At 54.0% G+C, this 18115-nt stretch overlaps 4 protein-coding genes across 4 annotated transcripts; 1 reads left to right on the top strand and 3 right to left on the bottom strand.

The window, feature by feature from the left end:
• Window positions 1-170: 170 nt before the first annotated feature.
• PG986_013503 (Eburicol 14-alpha-demethylase) lies at window positions 171-1817 on the bottom strand (the record flags this gene model as incomplete). Its single annotated transcript, XM_066849725.1, has 3 exons — window positions 171-1307; window positions 1375-1572; window positions 1635-1817. The coding sequence occupies 3 exons, from the start codon at window positions 1815-1817 to the stop codon at window positions 171-173; spliced, it is 1518 nt and encodes a 505-aa protein (XP_066693868.1).
• A 940-nt stretch (window positions 1818-2757) lies between these two features.
• PG986_013502 (uncharacterized protein) lies at window positions 2758-5150 on the bottom strand (the record flags this gene model as incomplete). The annotated part of the gene is made up of 3 exons (XM_066849724.1): window positions 2758-3640; window positions 3694-4884; window positions 4975-5150. 3 exons carry the CDS (start codon window positions 5148-5150, stop codon window positions 2758-2760), a joined length of 2250 nt encoding a protein of 749 aa, XP_066693867.1.
• Window positions 5151-5648: 498 nt separating this feature from the next.
• Window positions 5649-7510, bottom strand: PG986_013501 (Ammonium transporter MEP3; the record flags this gene model as incomplete). Its single annotated transcript, XM_066849723.1, has 5 exons — window positions 5649-6238; window positions 6289-6879; window positions 6939-7116; window positions 7179-7354; window positions 7441-7510. 5 exons carry the CDS (start codon window positions 7508-7510, stop codon window positions 5649-5651), a joined length of 1605 nt encoding a protein of 534 aa, XP_066693866.1.
• A 5725-nt stretch (window positions 7511-13235) lies between these two features.
• Window positions 13236-13637, top strand: PG986_013500 (uncharacterized protein; the record flags this gene model as incomplete). The annotated part of the gene is made up of 1 exon (XM_066849722.1): window positions 13236-13637. The coding sequence occupies one exon, from the start codon at window positions 13236-13238 to the stop codon at window positions 13635-13637; it is 402 nt and encodes a 133-aa protein (XP_066693865.1).
• Between the last annotated feature and the right edge of the window lie 4478 nt (window positions 13638-18115).

Genomic DNA, 18115 nt, shown 5'->3' with positions numbered 1-18115 from the left:
TCATATCCTTAATTAGTATTATTTATTGTATGTATACGTTAGGTTTCGGTGGTCTCGTCTATGTCGCCTCCCTCCCATGTTGTGAAGCCATCGTCTATGCCGAGATATATGTGCTAAACGCTATGTACAAGAAATCCCATCCGGTCCCTCAAGAAGTACCGCTAGACCGACTACGCATCTCTCTTCTCCCAGTAAATGTTGGCGGGCTCCAGGGGTCTTGAGAACAGCGAGGCGTAGTCGGTGCCAATCACCTTGTTGCTGCCGTCGACGTTGCGGAACTTGAACTCGCGAACAACCATGGCCGTGATGGTTTGAAGCTGGACGTTGGCAAACTGCTCGCCAATGCATCGGTGTCGGCCGGCGCCAAAGGGCAGGTAAGGAGACGCGGCACCCTTGCTGACCAGACCATAACCGTAGTCGATCTTCTCTTCCTCGTCCTCGTTCTTGGCCACCATACGGGGGGCAATAGGCGAGTCCTTGTCCCATCGATGAGGCTCCCAGGTGTCCGGGTCGGGGAAGTATGTCGGGTCGGTGGCGGTGACACCACCGGCAGAGAGGAGAACATGGCTAGGGGGGATGACGTACTTGGTACCGGGCACAGGCATCGGCTGTTTGACGGCACGCATAATGGAGTGGATAGGGGCATGGAGGCGGAGAGTTTCCTTGATAATGGCCTGGTTGAGAGGCAACTTGGCAAGATCCTCATACTGGAGCGGCGGGAGGTCAGCGCCGAGGTTCTCCACCTGTTCACGGTAGAGGTCTTCCATGATGTCCGGGCGCGCAGCGAGCCAAAGCATGATCCAAGAGCTGGTGGAGGACGAAGAGTGCTGGCCAGCCATGAGCAGAGCGATCATCATGTGGGCAATCTCGTGATCGGGCACAGGAGTGCCATTCTTGTAAGTCGAGCCCATCAGATGCCACATCATGTCCTGCGCGTCCGACTTGCCAGCAGCACGTCGTTCCTTGATAGTGTCCATGTAGATCTTGGCGATGGTTCGCTGTGCGTGGTCGCGGCGGTTGTTCCAGGGGAGAGGGGCCCAGTGCAGCATGAAGTTGACCGGGTTGAAGCCCATGTCCAGATCGTGGTACAGATCGGCCAGGGTCTCGTCGAATTTGTGGCGGATCTCTTTGCCTTGGAGCGAGTGGGAAGCCGTGAAAATGGTGATCTGGGCCATCTTGGGAGGCATGTTCACGATGCCCGACTTTCCCTTGAAATCGGCACTCTTCTTGAAGTAGGAGCTAACCTCGTCGGCGATGATGGGAACGTATGACTGGAAGGCCTGGGTGGTAAGGGCGATCTTCATGAACTGAATTTGACCATACCGTTAGCCGTTGCCATGATGCAGGGGGTGGGGTAAGGGCGATCTGGCGTACCTTCTTCTGCTCCATGAGCTTGGAGTTGGGGCAGTCGTACACGACATCCTTGCCGAAGACGGGGGTGGTGAGAACGGTGTAGATATCCTCGGCGCAGACATCCTTGGCCTTGCCGTTGAGAATGAAGTCGTTGCCCTGGCAGCCGACGTAGACGGTGGTCTTCTTGCCCAGGAGGATGAAGGTGAAGATGTCGCCGTACTTGGCTCGGTTTTCCCGGAAGAAGCGAGGGGGTCCATGCCGTACGTGATGGTGCTGCCCACGACGGGGAACCAGGAGAAGACCAGCGGAGGCTCATTGGGGTTCTTGAAGAGGAACTGGCTCGCAACGTGGACGAAGACGGAGAGGACGATGAAGGCAGCGGCAAGGGCGCCGACTTGCGCCGCCACATGCAGTTGTGTGAACTGCTGGACCAACGGGCCCGCCAACTCTTCCAGCGCGCCCATGGCGAAGAACTGGAGAAGATAGAGGGATTGGAAGGGTTGGAGGAGTAGTCGATGGCACCCGGTGAGACGAAGATGGTAGTTCGTAGCAGGTGAGGAAAGTAGACGTCGCGTCCAAGGGAAGGGGGGGTTAAGAAAAGGGTCGTGTTAAGGGGAGGACAAGGACCGCCAGGCCTGGACGATATGGATATGCGGATGTGTACTCTGTCAATATGCAAAGCAGGTATGCAATTTGCAAGTCCCTGGAAATTTGTCAATTGACTTTTGGCGAACGGCCATTCGCCCGTTTCCTCCCACCATGCACTGGCAGGGGGGCGGCCCTAACCGCTAATCACCTAGCCTGCTGCTAGCCAGTGCTAGCCAGTCCAGCAATCTGCAGTAACCACGTAAAAAGCCGAGCCCTGCAGGCGGCCAATGGCATCGCCTCCTCGTCGTATTCGTACCCGAATTGGCCCTACCACAGCAAGGCAGTTGGCAGGTACTGCTCCTCCCCTCCAGATCCAGCCAAGATGTCGACATACGACGAACCGACACATTGCATTGAGTTCCGAGTACGGATACCGTAGCGGTAGATGCATGGTTGTTCAAGACTTCAATCAGTGTGCATCTGGGGTGCACCCAAATGGCAAAGGCCATAGATCCCGTCTTCAAATCACGTCACTTGCTGCATCTTTAACCCCTATTTTGGGATGCTCGAGCAAGACAGACCTTGGTTTGAACGGGCATCCTGAATACTACTTACACAAACCAACAGAAAACCGGAGATTGCGATGGTTGGGCACGTAGCAAACATGTTCATTTGTGTTTATCGCTGAGAGGCGACACCTCGAATCCTCGCTTGAATGTACTGGCCTGAGAAATAATCAATCAAGCAGGACTCCAAGCCATGAGAAAACCCCCCAACGCCGCCCAATACCACTCTCTTGGGAGGAATGCTGGGCCCTTAAGCGACCACCAGTCTATTTGTTTCTACGTTCCGGCTGATTTCATAGCTCAGAATCCGTAGATCATAATAATGGATCATCAGGCGATATCTAAGATTGTTTCTTGCCTGGCTGTCCCCAGATCCCGTGGCGACGGGCAGAGGCCCAACTGCCACCCCGTACAGAGGGCAGATAGGTCGCAAGCCAGCATCTTCGTCCTTCTTCGTTGGTAGAATAGCCTCGATCCTGAACCCCCGTTCGAAATACCATTCAAACTGATCATTACGCGGTTGAGGCTTCGTCAACGTGATCAAAGCAACGCGGCCTGACATGGACGCTCCTACAACAAGCGAGAGCTCCGGCACAAACACCACATTGCTGATCCGGTCTATTCCCCATCTTGCCAACGGGAAAGTCGGCCGGTTCACCTGCGCGGTCGCGTGCTGGCACATGATGCCAACTCCACCTTCTTCATGACTCCTCAGCTCGATATCCGTCTCGTAGGTGCGAAGAATGCTACTTCCATCTTTGAGGATCTTACTGCGCTTCTTGCTCTTTCCAGGTCTGACTTCGACTGGCTTCAAGCTGTGGCTGCTATCCCGAAACTTCTCAACCCAGCATTCAGACTCGACGAGGTGTTGATGCTCAAAGGGCGCAACGCGGTTCGCTCGACGCGCCCAGGGGTGGTTGGTTGCAATGTGTGGTACGCTATGTATTGCACGACTGGTGTCGATCCAACGACCAATCCTATCGTTTTCGGCAAATCGTGCTTTTTGGGGGGTTATGCCGAGTGATTCATGGAAGTTAGCCGTGGCCAGAAAACTGGTTTCGGGTATCACCACAACACCCCAGCCCAGAGGTCTTTTCTTCAGATCAGTATCAAAACTCTCTGTAGTGGTCGGGCTCAAGTTGGTTTACGAGCCCAACGACATCATCACCTTGGGGCGTTGACTCACCTCGTTTGATCAGGGAGGATACCGTTCGGGGCCATTCTTGACCTGTGGATACCTGGTATCATAGTAGGAGGCACCCACAACTCCCATATATTGAGGAGCCAGATGGTTCCTCTCACATCGACAGCTACAACCTTATCGACATGGCCCTCTGCGTCGCTACTGAAAGCCAGGTTCGGTATATTATGGCCTAGGTCTCCGGTTTCGAATACGATCTTCCAGTTGAGATGCCTGCGAATCATGGAAAACGAAACATCGTGCGGTGTCATATAGGGAACATCTCCCTCTTTCTTGACTTCGTGGATGTCCCTGACAACGGTCTTGTATAGCGGTTCGATGCCACGACGCACGCGCGGCAGAGCTTCAAACTCACAGCCGGATAAGGCTGGCAAAAAGACAGTCGCTTCGTGGGCGTTAGACCCGACAGCTATTGCGCGGGATTTTTGATGGATTGCCAGGCCCCAAGCGGACCGTTGGACATTCTCGTGGAAGAAGGGGCGGACCGTGTGGTCATTGGTCTCGCAATCTGCCTCGCGCCGAGTCACTTCTGCTTGGAGAGCCCTAGTGTAGTACGCGATCACATCGCCATCATCGTAGGCAAGCAGGAGAATTTCCTGTTCCCCAAGCATCCCGGTGATCAGATGGTTGACCTGGTGGGAGAATTCCCGATCAAGAGCCCCGATAACCCTTCTTCCCGCATCGCTCACGGGTGGCGTGAGAACAAAGTCCGGGACAGAAGGGAGACTGTGCGCAACACAGCTACGTGGGCGCGAGATGTGGATCTGGTTTCTGTAGGCTGCGAAATAGAGGTTGTGGACTTGCGACAAAGCTGTGAGGTTCAGCCTTGAGGGCGCGACGGACGGCGGAGTTCCGTCTTCGGGAAACTGTTCAGACATTGTGTTGGTCGCGTCTGCTTCGCTAGCCAGGTCGTCCGACTCGTCCGAATCATCCGACAGAGGGTCTGGCCAGCCATCAAACTCAACGCCTGCAGTAGCAATCCCAATCGGGGGCGGGTTTGCAGGCTGTAGTTGCCCAGCACTGCCGTTGCCGCCATCGTCACTTCCGTCTTCCTCTTCGTCGTCGTCGTCATCGTCGGTTAGGTCGGCGTGTGGTAGAAAAAACGATGGGATTCGCAGGACCCGTAGGGCCTGGGTGGTCGAAGGGGATTGTAGTGGTGGGTGGCAGATGGTATCGCTGGTGGCCAGTTTCGCAAACGCATCTGCTCACTTGAAGCTTCCCCGCGGGGCCAGCAACGTTCGCCATGTCATCATGTTCTGAGCGTACGTTTCTGGCCTGGTGCTTCTGGGTTCCGAGCCCACGGTAATAGCTACTCTGTCAAGAGTACAGAACAAGTAAGCCTGTGCGATGTTGTATGTAATGAATGAGGCAAAATTGGCCATGAAGGCATTTGGGCCGGTCGAGAGGTTCAGGTAGTTCAAGTTGGTTGGGCGCATGGCCATGGCGGGCATGTTAAGCTTCGAGGATGGGCATGGAAGGTGCACCCTCAGCTCCCCAGTTGCATTATCGATAAAAGCTTCCCCCAATCCATCCATGACAAAAGGTGGGGTCCGTACCGAAACCGACTTTCATGTAGGTTGCAACTCCCGTCAATCTACACTCCCGTCAATCTACGCACACATGCGTCATTGATACTTTCGACACTTGATAGATAGATTGATTACTCATTACGGCCCGTAATGGCGTGGCAGTGACAGTGACAGGAAAAGAAAATGTAGATTGGTATCTAGGTCCCGTAACTCCTCGCTCCCATTTGGTTCGCTTTTATAAGCGCAAAGCAATCTCCGTATGTACGCAGCTTACATCATTCCCATAGTTTTTCCGCCTGTTTCCTAACAAGCCGGGTGATTGTAGAGAGCCCGGTAGACCAAATTGGTCCACGTAAATATATATATAAAAATCGTATATCCAAATCCCACAAGCACGCGCCAAGGTCGCTTTTATTGCGTCGTCGTGGCCGGGTCGCGAGGATCTTGCTCGTGCGCTTCTTTGTCAATAGCCGCTTGCTTGGCAGGTGCGCGAGCTGAGATGCCGATCTTCTCGGCCTCGGACTCGAGCGACGTCCCGTTGGTGTTGGCCATGTGCGCGTGCTCCTCGATACCGTGCTGAGGTACGATTTGAGCGTGGCCGCTGTGAGGTTCCTCCTTCGCCGGAGTCCAGGCAAGGAAATCACGGCGGACCTCGACGTAATCATAAGCAAACTCGCCAAGCTGGTCGTCGTCCATGCCCAGAAGCTCCGCCTCCTCACTGGCACGGAGGTGGAGGCCAGGGATGATGTCGATGATCTTGGCGATGATGGCGGAAACAACGAAGGAGTAGGCCGTGCAGGCAACGATGTAGGCAATCTGGATGTAAAGCTGCTTCCAATTGTGGTCCAGCCAGCCTCCGGTAACGGCGCCCGTGTTGACTCCGTCAAGGCCAATGATGTAGCCAGCGCCAAACAGTGCGTTGAAGACGAGGCCAACCATGCCGCCGATACCGTGTTCGGCGAACACATCAAGGGAATCGTCGATCTTGAGCAAGAATTTTACTGTCACGAGGTTAGCAATTGACGCTTGGTAGAGTAGACGGGCAGCATACCCTTAGTGCCAAAGTTACAGCACACTCCGGTGACAACGCCCAAGATGATCGAGGCCCACGGGGGAATGAACCCCGAGGCAGGAGTGGCAGCGACAAGACCAGAGATGACACCGGAACACCAGCCGACCATCGACCATTTCTTGGCCAGGCGGAAATCGAGGAGGCACCACGTCATGGCGGCAAACATGGCAGTCAAGCAGGAATTCCAACAGGCCATCACAGCGCGAAGGTTGGCACCAAAGGCAGAGCCGCCGTTGAAGCCAAGCCACCCAAACCACAGCAGAATCGTCCCGAGGGTGATGAGGGATACGTTGTGGGGTCGGAAGTTGAGCATCATCTTCTCGTGGCGGCGGCCGAGGACCCAGGAGTAGGCGAGTGCGGACATTCCACTGACAATTTCGACAGGGCCACCTCCGGCGTAGTCGAGAACTCCGTATTTGAACGCCCATCCATTCACATTCCAGACCCAGCAGGCAACAGGGCAGTAGACGATGGTAGCCCAAAAAAGGTGAAAACCATGGCGGGAAGGACACGGCCTCGTTCGGCAGTCGCACCAATCACGAGCGCACCGGTCACGGCGCAGAATTGCATCTATTGAAATCACAGCATGTCAGCCTAAACCCTCCGTGGCGGGGCTGCGCTGGCCGCACAGGTGAAAGCCGGCTTGCTTACCTGGTAGAACGAGTACAGAAGCTCGGGGATGAGAGGAGAACCGGGCGATGGCTTGGCGAGTGTGTTGATGAGACCGAAGTGGTGTAGATCGCCAATGAATCCATTCGTGGCAGTGCTGCTAAACGCCAATGAATATCCCCAGAAGTACCATTGAAACTGTGGACGAATGTTGTTAGACAGTGGTGACTCGGCAGCTGGTGCTGAATTCCTATACTTACAATGATGACAGAGAAGGACATCATAACCACCCAAATCAACGATAGGGCCGACTTTCTTCGAGACAAACCGGAGTAGAGGAAGGCGATACCAGGCACCATAATCAGGACCATGCAGGCCGCCACTATGATGAAGGCTTGATCTCCGGATTGATACCATTGGTTTAGGTTTTCGGTGGCTACACGATTCGTCGAGGTAAGCAGTCATCCTCTAAGCTGTGCAGGATAGCGAGGACCAAGATGCAGTCAGCAGGTGTAGACGTACTGGAGTCACCACCGGTCTCTTCGTTGGTGCCATTGAACTCGGTAGGAGCTCCAACCCACGAGTACGACATGGTGTCGCAGCGATGAACTTGTCGAGTCGAAAAGGCGTCTCGATGTGGCGGTAGATATGTTGTGTAGGCTGGAATCTGCAGACGAAAGCCCCCCGGTCGTGAACTCTATCCAAAAATACAAGGAGAGCAATGTGGAACGAGGACGGCTCCTTTGCCGGGCAACAGATGGCCGCGGCATAGAGTTATATACGAAGGCGACACTGGCTAAGCAATAAAGGTGGACGCTACCTAGGTCTCCTCTGCGCCGAAAGGTCCAGGAATCCCTAGGTCCCTAGGTCGCGAGATCACCCGTACCGAAGTACCTGATCCCTGAGAACTGAGAACAGGGGCGCCATATTTGGGAAGAAATCGGCGCCCAAACCAATAAGAGGGTGACCCAGACGGAATGCAGATAATGGGGTGGGAGACTCGTCCAGGCGGCGTGCGTTAGCTGGGTACAAGGACTTGGACGTCCCATGTTGCCCATGCCCTGCCATCAATGGGCAACGTTTAGCAGAGAGCTTCCGTCAGGAAAAGTGGGATTTGGGCCGGCCCAGTACCAAGGTTCGTGCTTGTTCCAGCTCGAACAGCCACCGCGCGGGATGCCAGTGCCAGGCTGGCCAGGCTGCCTGGCAAAGGACCGATGTCGCGATTGGTGTGAACGAGAATGGATCGCTTCTGCGCTTGCATGAAAGCGCCACCTTGGTTCAGCAAAAACGGTCTGCAGAGCAGAGGTGGACAAGAAGACTCGATCGGACCATCCGTTGCCGAACTCTGGATTCTGCGGATATCTTTGAAGCATGTGCATACATGCGGTGTGCTTTATTACTATTGCCATGAGCGGCCGGCCTCAGTTTGCGTGGCCAGCAGCAGTCTGGCCACTGGGTGTGCCGGCGTCCGCCTCTACCTATCTCGCTCAACGAAGACTGACCTCTGGCCGGGCACGTCACCGGCCAATGGAGGCGAAACAAGGCGATAACGGCAGCGGGTCGGACTAGGTCGAAACGGACGATGGCGAGGAACGGAACTCTGCCGTATCGTATCTACTCACCAGGACAGTCGGATTTGTCGTTGAATCTTCAAATACGATGGGGCCAGCCTCGGAAACCCCATGCTGCCATGCCATGCTGAGCATGATATAAGTGGGTGCTTGATCTAACCTTGCAATCTAGACCTGATTTGGGAGGCGGGACTTTGGACTCTGCAGAACACTTTTCCCGACGACGATTCGGCACTCTGCGAAGAAAAAGCTTGAAGAAAATCACCAAAGGGGGCTGTTTTCCATCCATCCATTTCGAGTTTGGATCAACAGATTGATGCCGGACCAGCAGCACACATTATGCCTTGGCGATTCTATGCAATCACGACACTGGTATCAGAAATACGTATATATCTCTCTCACTCTATCTCACCGTTCCGTTGTCCTCTTCAACTCTTCCTGAATCCCACTCAGGCACCATCCCAACCCAAAAAGCCTTGGACCAATGGATGTCATCAAAGCTAGGGCTCTCGGATATCGACTCGACTGCAATGTTCCGTGCCGTACCGAGCCCGCCGCAGTTCATGTATCGACGAACCAAGACCGGTCCTGCATCTTGCACACAACACCCCCAAATAGAACGGGCGGAAGCACAGGCCCCAGAACCGCTGGGGCCAATACGTGGGGCCCATGAAAATTTTACGAAATCGTTTGTCTTGGGACTTACAAAGAGTTTGTCCCAGGCAGGGGGCACTTGTCACTTACTGTTTAGATATTGATCTATCTTATCTGCGGGTGTAGCTGTTGTTTATATCATCAATCGCACATGGCCAAGCCAGGTCCATGACATGCTCCCCCATCAAATGCATCAATTAAACCCCGGACGATTGACAATATGCTTACTTCAATGCTGCTGAGGACGTACCGGTAGTGTCGGGGTTGGCCAGGTTGGCTCTACCAAGCCGCGAGGACAAGTACCTACCTTATGTACCTGGGTAACCAAGCTCAGACGGTGCGTTCAGTCCGCTGCTGCATGGCCTTGTACTGCACTAACAATTTCCCTGGGCGAGCGCTAGTGGTGCCTGTGCGTGATAACGACGGGTGTTACTGTTTGTGTGTGGTAAAAGCCGGTGGCCATGATGTCAATAAGACACTGGAATCCCAGGTCGACCCCAATCTCAGTTTGAAGAGTGGTTAGCTGGCCAACATTGCCTTACGAAACAAAGGTCTCTGTCAGAGCTTTTCACAAGCCGATGCAATCGGCAAAGAGATAAGAGCTCCGGCAGTCATGTGCTAATGGGCCCATGCGAAACCACTACATATCCCGCATGCTGCTCACATTTAGACGCGTGTTCAGTACTGAGTACGGAGCGACCGTAACCTACCGATAGACCAGGTAGGTAAGGCTGTCTTTGTCTTGTCTTCATGTTGGGTCTTCGCCCGGCTCAGAGTAATAAGTCGTAATGGTAGGCACAGTTATTACCGTGCAGCGTGGTAGCAATTCTGGTAGCAGCTGTAAGCCCCCTCTAGCGTCGGGCTACTCAGCAGCATCCCCACCAAAGTGCCCACCCGCGACGGGGGTCAAGGGCTGACCTTATCTCTTGGCAAAGTCTGTCTTATCTCGGCCAATAGTGATGCGGCGGATTTCTCATCCAGTCAGCTCAGGGCCTTCTTGGCGCCAACTCGAGCATCTGAGGGAGACGGCCAAGTCGATCCGATTCATATCCATGTATGTCATCGTTACGACGCTGCCGACCAGTGTTGCGGTATTATTCTCGCGGGCACACAGTCAACGAGATGCATCGCTCAGCATCATCATTGTCCATTCCCGTACCAGTACGCCTCGGGTCAAACGTTGGAATAAGCTCATGGTGCCAAGGCGTAAGGCTCAGACCTAGACAGACGGCAGGACTTTCCATCACGTAACAGCTTCGCCAAGTGTCCCGGCAAACGAATTTCCATTACTTGACAGCCCGTTTGTGGTCTCGTGTCCCTTGCATTGATTGGCATCAAGTAGTAAAACCCCAAACCCCTGCCTGGCCCTTCTAGAAACTTTCCGTCTTGGGACCCCCACCCCCAGATTCGGATTCGCCATCCACCATGCCCTCCACCATCCCATCCCATCCCATCCCGCCTTCATGCAGCCACGTCAGCATCGATCGAGACAAAAGCTGAACGAACAAGGCAACAGATGCCGTTTGCTTTTTTTTTTTGTTCGCAGTGCCGCGGGCCCTTGTTGTTAGCCTCGAATCAGGTGCTGGTGCCAGGGATTCGGCTGTTGCTTCGTGAAACAGCCTAGGCATCTATTTTCAGACCATCCGGACCCCGTAGCTACGCCTTCTTGGAATAGATAAGGCCTACCCGGGGGAAGGCCTGCCTGCTGTCGCGGCCCATTCGGCCCATTGGGCCCCCCTCGAGAAAAGAACCATATCTGGTCAGAGCGAGCACGGCTGCTGGGCTCACCACTCCGCTCTGTGATAATGCCCTACTTTGGCATACTAGAGATGTTCATAGGGGGTCATTTATGTGGCAGCCCAGGTATTGGAACATCGACAATGCCTGCTTCCGCCTGCTTCGATGCATGTTGCGAAGTCTGTAGCATAGGCTTGGGCAGCTTCTATATGGCACGGCATGTAACGGATGTTGCGATGCCACAGCACTTCACCAAGGACAGCATGCCTCAGGAGATGTCTTGAGATGTTTCCTAGCACCCCTGCTCACCAAGGTACCTTACAGAGCTCCGGGTATGCTATAAACACTGGACCCGCCTGGCATTAGTGATTACTATGCCGGGTACGCTACTGTGAAGCGCAAGAGTGTCGGATCAGGATGAATATCGATAGCTGCTTCTCCCTATGGGTAACAAGATCGCCACATACAACTATTGTTACAGGTGAGGCATTAGCATGTTCTAATGAGTGCCGGCATTATTACGAGGGAGCCATCGTGCATTTGCCCGACATGGCCCGGTCGATTAGGCTACTATGGGTTCCCAAAGTCCATACAAAGCCCGTTTGAAGCTGGACCGGCAGTCAGACCCCCCAGAGATCCATCTTCAGATACAATTGAGACCTCAATGCTTTGGGAAAGGTTGGAGGTGCTGTTGATGATGGAAAAAACATAACTACTTGGGATGGGAAAGGGGATCTTTCGACGTGAGAGTCCATTACCACTTTCTGTTAGCCACTGCAGCTCATCTCTCCGTGAACGGGAATAAAGGCGGGCTTTCCCAACAGATTCTTACTCGATGGGTGCCGGTTCGTTAGATCGTAGTTCTGTAGCATGTAGTCCAGAGTCAAGCAGGAACTGCACTGTCCTCCGCCGTGGCTTAGGTGTACAGCAAATCCTCACATCCTCTCTTTTCCTCACCCACTCCTGGTCTAGCTCTGTCCTAGTAAATTACAATTGACATACCAATCAAAGGGCTCAAGCAGCCCTAGTCATGAGATTTAGCCAAGTTTGTCTCCAGGCGGCCTCCCTCTCCTGACGGCTTCGTCTCATGGATGTCAAGGCCTGGCTTAAGTGTCTTGCCCCATAGGCTGAGCGAATCCAATCAGGTAGGGGATTCTGCTTTCACCCGCCAGGTCGGAAAGGACCATGGGCACACTCTTGCGCAGTTGTTACCGTAAACTAAGGGAGCCAAGAGGAGGAGAAGAGCCGGGTGTACGGTTATTACGGCTTGGTATGCAGGCATTTTTACTTGCTCTTGTCGAGCAAAGCAGTTCGGCTCAGAGATTGTGGCTAGGTATGAATGGAACGATCGCGACCTTGAGAATAGCATATGTCGGTAATCCATTACTTCATCCCTGATCTACACCGACAGCTTAGGCGGAGACACTTGCAAATGCAACGGCGCAGCCCCTTCAGCTGACAAGAGGCAAGACAACAATTGTTAGGTAGACGCCATCTGCACTGTTTATTACGGCTCCCGAGGGACGTTTGCATGGATAGCCCAACTTCTCTTGGTGCTGTTCATGTGCGATACCATGCCAGCCTCGCAGTCTGGCTTTGATAGGGGATATGCATTTTGTCGAGTATGCCGAGCGCTGAGCCCGTTGCGGCGGCTCGTCGACCAAAACAAATATAGACATAATGTTCAACCTACAGCTCCGACACTCGTAGCACTGCTTGCTGGCTGACTACCTAGGTATAGCAATGTTGTACGAGTGAATGAAGTTCGCCGATGGGGCACAATTGCGTTGCCGCCAGGAGGAGAGGATGTCGAAAGGTATCAAGAGAAGTTGGCCATCCTTCATGTAGAGAATGGCCCATCACGGCCCTGTTCAAGAGTATGTGACCACGCAGTTGATACCCTTCGATATCACTCTCAATAACTCGGAGGCGGATACGTTGAAGGAAGATATTGATGGTGTCCATCACGTCTTCAGTTGCCACCACACATCACTTTTCAGGCAAGCTTCACGTAGAGCCATCAACACTCACTCATGAGCCACCGCCAGACCGGCACATCTGGTTGTCTAACATCTATCTTCCTGAGTTTTGCATAGCCCTCGTGTTTGTTTGTTTTTGCTTTCTTATTGGCTCGTTTGTTTGGTTTGTCTGCCTGCGTGCCTGTTTGCTTGCGATAACCCTCGCTCACGTGACGTCGCCGCGTTCATCCCCGCTCTTGCCATCGTCAAAGTTTTCGTCGTTTCGCCAATGTATTAACGCGTTTACAAACCCATCTGGCTCCAATCATCTATTCCCTTCGAATTGCAGCTTTGCCCCATCTTCGTCGCCCCTAAAGAGAGAAAGCGCAACGTCACCATGGCGGCGACCCGCAAAGTCACCTTCGTCTTCATGTGCGGCGAGACGCAGCTCGACTACACGCACGACCTGCCGGCGCGGCTCGTGACGGCGGACCCGGCGGGCGTGGCCGACTACCGCGAGGCCTACATGCGGGCGGTGGCGCCCATCATGGACCAGCACAAGGCCGTGTGCCTCGTGGCCTCCCCGGACGCGTGCGGCGTGTGCGAAAAGGCGCCGACGACGCAGATCCTCACCACGCCCATGTCGTACCTGCACGTCGTCCAGGGGCCCCGCGTCATGGTGCTCGTCACCGCCATCTGCGATGGTGACGCCTGCAATGCCCGGGGTCAGCGCGAGATTAACGCCATCGTCGCCGAGATCACGGGCATGGAGCAGGGGGAGGTGCAGAACAGCAGCTGAGCTAAGGTCAAGGGCGGCTCGGGCGTGCTGTTGTCGCTGCTGTCTGCCTGTCGCCATGGCACATTATGTGGGAATGTGGTTTTTGTTTCGTCGCTCCACATGGAGGTTCAGAAGGCGCCTCGGCAACCACGCAATCCCTTGCATCAATCGAAGCACCGAGGGCCATTGCAAAGGGAGACGTCGAATATGCCACGCCATGCCATGCCATGGTTCTCTCAGTGAGCAATGAGTCCATGAAGTCATGAACACCCATCTACGCATGAGTAGCTTGGGTCGTGTATCGTTATACGGGGGCAGGCCTTTGGATTCGTCTGTCGGACGTTCCGCACATCTGACAACGCGCGAGAACGCATGATAGTCGCCCATCCGCCTGTTAGCCAGGTCTCTATGTGTTCACCTCTTGGGTGATCAGATTGCACTGCCATGGGGCTAGTATCAAGAGACAAGGCAACAACACACGGCCTTCAGTCCTCAACTGAGACTAGCTTTGGTACACATTACAATCCACTCAGCCATTGGATCCAGCAAGTTGTGAGCAGGGCCACGGCGACGAATGCTGATACCAGCTCGAGACTAGTCAAGTAATGAGTGACGAGACCCCTTTCTTACGGGGAAGCCGCTTTCCGGAGCATCATGGCCCCAAAAGAGCTCATGTCCCATACTACAGACTGCCCACGATACTGGTATTCGCCTGCTAGCCGTGACTGTATATGTGATATAACCGTCTCACCTTTTTAAAGCCGTCCATTTCGTTTCGTATTTGCCTTCAATCTGGAGATACCATGGCACCGAATCGCCACGTTATCCTGCCACATTATCCCCCTACTGATGAATCGGTACAGACAAGCATCTCCCACGACACTGTTGTTGCCTCCCTCCCCGCGGTAAAGGAGACAATTGCTGACAAGCATGCGTGGTTCTGTCCTACTTGAGCGACCAACCTACAGGTAACACATCTTCCATCTATCTCCGGAGTGAACGTGGCTCAACATCCCTCCAGCCGTACGGAGCAAGCAACTGTGTAGATCCTGCTCGAGGTATTGCCTCCTCTTCCAAAGACGAGGACGGCTTCACCAGTACATGCACCTCCGGCGGTCTTCCCCAACGAGGGCCCTTTACAATACTTCCATTAGAAACATCATCATAATGTCATTACACAACCGAACCACAACAACTTGAGATTCGGTAAACTGTCGTATACCTAAAGTCTCGAAGCCAAGATGAGAGCCAATAGTTCTTGCGGTGGCGAAAGCAACTGGCGGATCGAGAGCACCCAAGACCTGCCCCTCGTCACAGGAAGAGACAGGCAGCTCTAAAGGAGAATTGGTAGTTGGGACACCAGAGCAATCAGAGCATCAGAGCACAGCAGCATGGTGTCCGCCTCATTCCTCACCATGGGCAGGTAGTAGGCCGGTCGTATTGAATAGCATGATCAGCTAGCAGCTATACACAACACAGTGTGTCCATAAATGGGCGGTACTCGTCCGTTACCTGCTGCTGAAGTATCGATCGAGAGCCAGTGTCACCCATCCATCGGCACCGCCCGGCATCTGCAAGATCGCCAAGGGCAAATATCAGTCTTCTCGATCTGATATAGCCAGCCCCGTATTCTCTTCATCACCTTTGGCGACGGGCCCCGACCAGCCTGAGATGGGCCAACGTCGGCAGCTTCGAATCACTATGATGATCAATGGGCAGCTAGGCTTTCAAAAGGAATAACGTAGACGGTGGTCATTTGTAACGAGTTCTCCCAATGCATGCATGCTCCATTATTCCAGGGATCGTAACGCGGAAGTGAAGCGGTGATCCCCGAACGTAACCCCGAATATGACGAGAGGTTTACCTACTTCGAATGCACCACCCCGGTAATCTCCATCCCGGTTCCAACAGCGACTCTATTTGTGGGCAGACAGCACGCCGCTCCTCCCTAGCTCGCGCAGCCACACCATCGTTTTGCGCAGGGCAATATCGTTACGTCGCATCTCACATATGTATGGGTAGGCAGGGATTTTTCTAGGACGTGACATGGCCTCAAGTGCCCGTGTGTGTATGAATGGATGAAGGGGCCGTTTACGCGGTTTGGGTCCCGAGGGAGGGAGAAAATCAAAAGTCTGCAGATGATGGTTCGATAGCCAAGCAGAACACAAGCGGCGGCGACGGCGTGCGAAGGACAGTGCCAAGCGCGACCTCATCTCGTTGTGTCGCACTCGACCCCCCTCCGGCACCGGAAGTTGCTTTGGGCGGTCGCAGGGCGTCTTTGCTTGCTGCATGGTGCGAGATCTCTCGCGGAGAGACGAGACTAGGCATGCATTGCATTCATTACACCATGCTTGCGCATGCAGGTAAGAAAACGAGAAGCAGGGGCCCTGTGAGTGGCCGAGGAGCCAACAGACAAACCTTGGCTCGATTGCAAGTGATGAGAGTAGTCAGCCGTCAGTGATGCATAATGGAGGAATGTGGCTGATTCCGGGGCGAGGATCGGTTCGATCTCTCTGGCGGTGTCCTCTCCGTCTCCCTATGTATGTGGTGTGCGAACGGCCGGAGCGTCGGGGTGCAGTTCGCTGTCATTGCAACGTCATGCACGCGGCTCATGGCTTGCCAGCCGTCTTGTTGAGAGTACTCATCATTTTTGAGGTTCTCTGACGTGAGGCTCGGGGTCTGTGGATCGAGGTGTCAAACCCGCTTTGGTCCAATGACAATTCTCTGGCGCACCTGTGTCACGCCGAGCAGCGAGGAGGCCGGCGATGATTGGCTTACGAGGAACACCCCTCCCCTGTGTTGTGGCTTGGTTGAAGAAATCGAGACGACATATCGACTGTGTGTCAAAGACCCAGAACAAGTTCGGATGCACCAGGGATGATTTCCGGGTACGAAACAATCAATCAATGCCGCCGACCAGGTTCTTGGATTCTAGCGCATGGAGCAAAACAATCTGACGTCCAGGGTGACAGAACCTTGCACATACCGACATTCGAAAAGCAAGTCTGAGAATTCGCGCCGAGTCGGTGAAACGAGGACGCCCCATGGCCTATCGGGACAGGGCAGAAGAAGGACGGGGAGGAGAAGGAGGAGAAGGAGGAGAAGGAGGAGAAGGAGGAGGAGGAGGAAGAAGGAGTAGGAGTAGGAGTAGGGGGGCACCAGGAAGAGGAGGCACATCTCACGCCAGCATCAACCAAGCCATCCGGGCCAGGAAGAGAACAAATAATAGAGCGCAAGAGGAACCGGGTACGGGCCTTGACTCTCTGTGCCCATATCACACTACACGCAACGCCAATCGGTTACCCCTTTCTGGTCATCCAGGTCTCTTAACCCCGTTTCACGGCAAATGGGCAAAAGGAAGTGCAGTCCACTTAGAGGTCTGACGTGAGAGGCAAATCTCCGGGCATAGATGCAGATCTCTGTCTCCAGCGATGCACCAACAGCGAGAGCCGGGCACACACTCGGGCAGGTTACCAGGTGACGCAGGACCACCACCACCACCAACTCGCCAATGCCCGGTATTTCTGGCGAATGAACCGTCAGCCGGGTGAATGTGACCCCGTAGGCAGGTAGGCATGCGAGTGAATGAAGGGGGGAGGATGTAGAGCCCGGCCAAGCATGAACAGGTCACGCAAACCCCTCAATTTCTCGTTGCGCCGATCTGCTGCCGCTTGCTTGACTGGCCAATATGTGGCGGTCTGGTCTAAACGGGGGGAAGCTGCATGTAACATTGGACGGGCTCCAGTGCCGCAGCGGTCGACCGACGATGGGAGCTTGCAGCAGAAGTGCTACTAACGACAACACCGGTGAGCGTGTTTTATTTTCATCTGGTTCTGGTTTTTCTCATCAATCTGTGGGAGCCCGCGGTCGAGGTCAGTCTGCAATTGAATTTCCCTGGCCTTGGTTGCATGTAACGTGCTGACTGAAAGTGTCTCGGATATTGCTTCATGAGCCAGCTGCGACTTGCTGCTTGAATAGATGCCCAAGCGGGCAGTTCCCCCATTACCGCTTTCGTTTTCGATCCACAGTGAACCCACGTGAGGAAGGTGAGCATTTGGGTCGCTCGACATGTCATATATACGCACCCAGGCGTATAATCCCTGTAGAAGAAAGAGAAGAAGAAGAAACAACGATTTGACACCGCGGATCCGGGTCTCTCAGGCCGGTTCTGGCTCTACTGGACGGTGGGGACACGTACTTTACTTATCCTCAACCTATCTAACCTTGCCTATAATTGGCATTCTTTCCTGGTTCCGTGGATGCTTCTTGTCAATACCCATGCACCACCCTCCTGGCATCTTGCTACGGTAAGTACAAGTAGGTAGTAAGCCAAGATGGGTTTTTACTTACCAGAGGTCTCTGTACTACTCGCTTGATTCACTTTCTAGAACGGCCATTCTCGGTCTACGTATATGTAAAGTACGCAGCATATATCAATGCAGAAGAACATGCAGGCCATGGAGACGTCGACGTCGACTTGGCCAGAAACTGATACGTAG

This window comes from Apiospora aurea, assembly GCF_038362705.1.
Source record: "Apiospora aurea strain CBS 24483 chromosome Unknown utg000009l_segment0_segment0, whole genome shotgun sequence".
NCBI classification, from domain to species: Eukaryota; Fungi; Ascomycota; class Sordariomycetes; order Amphisphaeriales; family Apiosporaceae; genus Apiospora; species Apiospora aurea.
The sequence above is the reverse complement of the archived record's forward strand: the minus strand, read 5'-3'. Positions and strand labels throughout refer to the sequence as shown.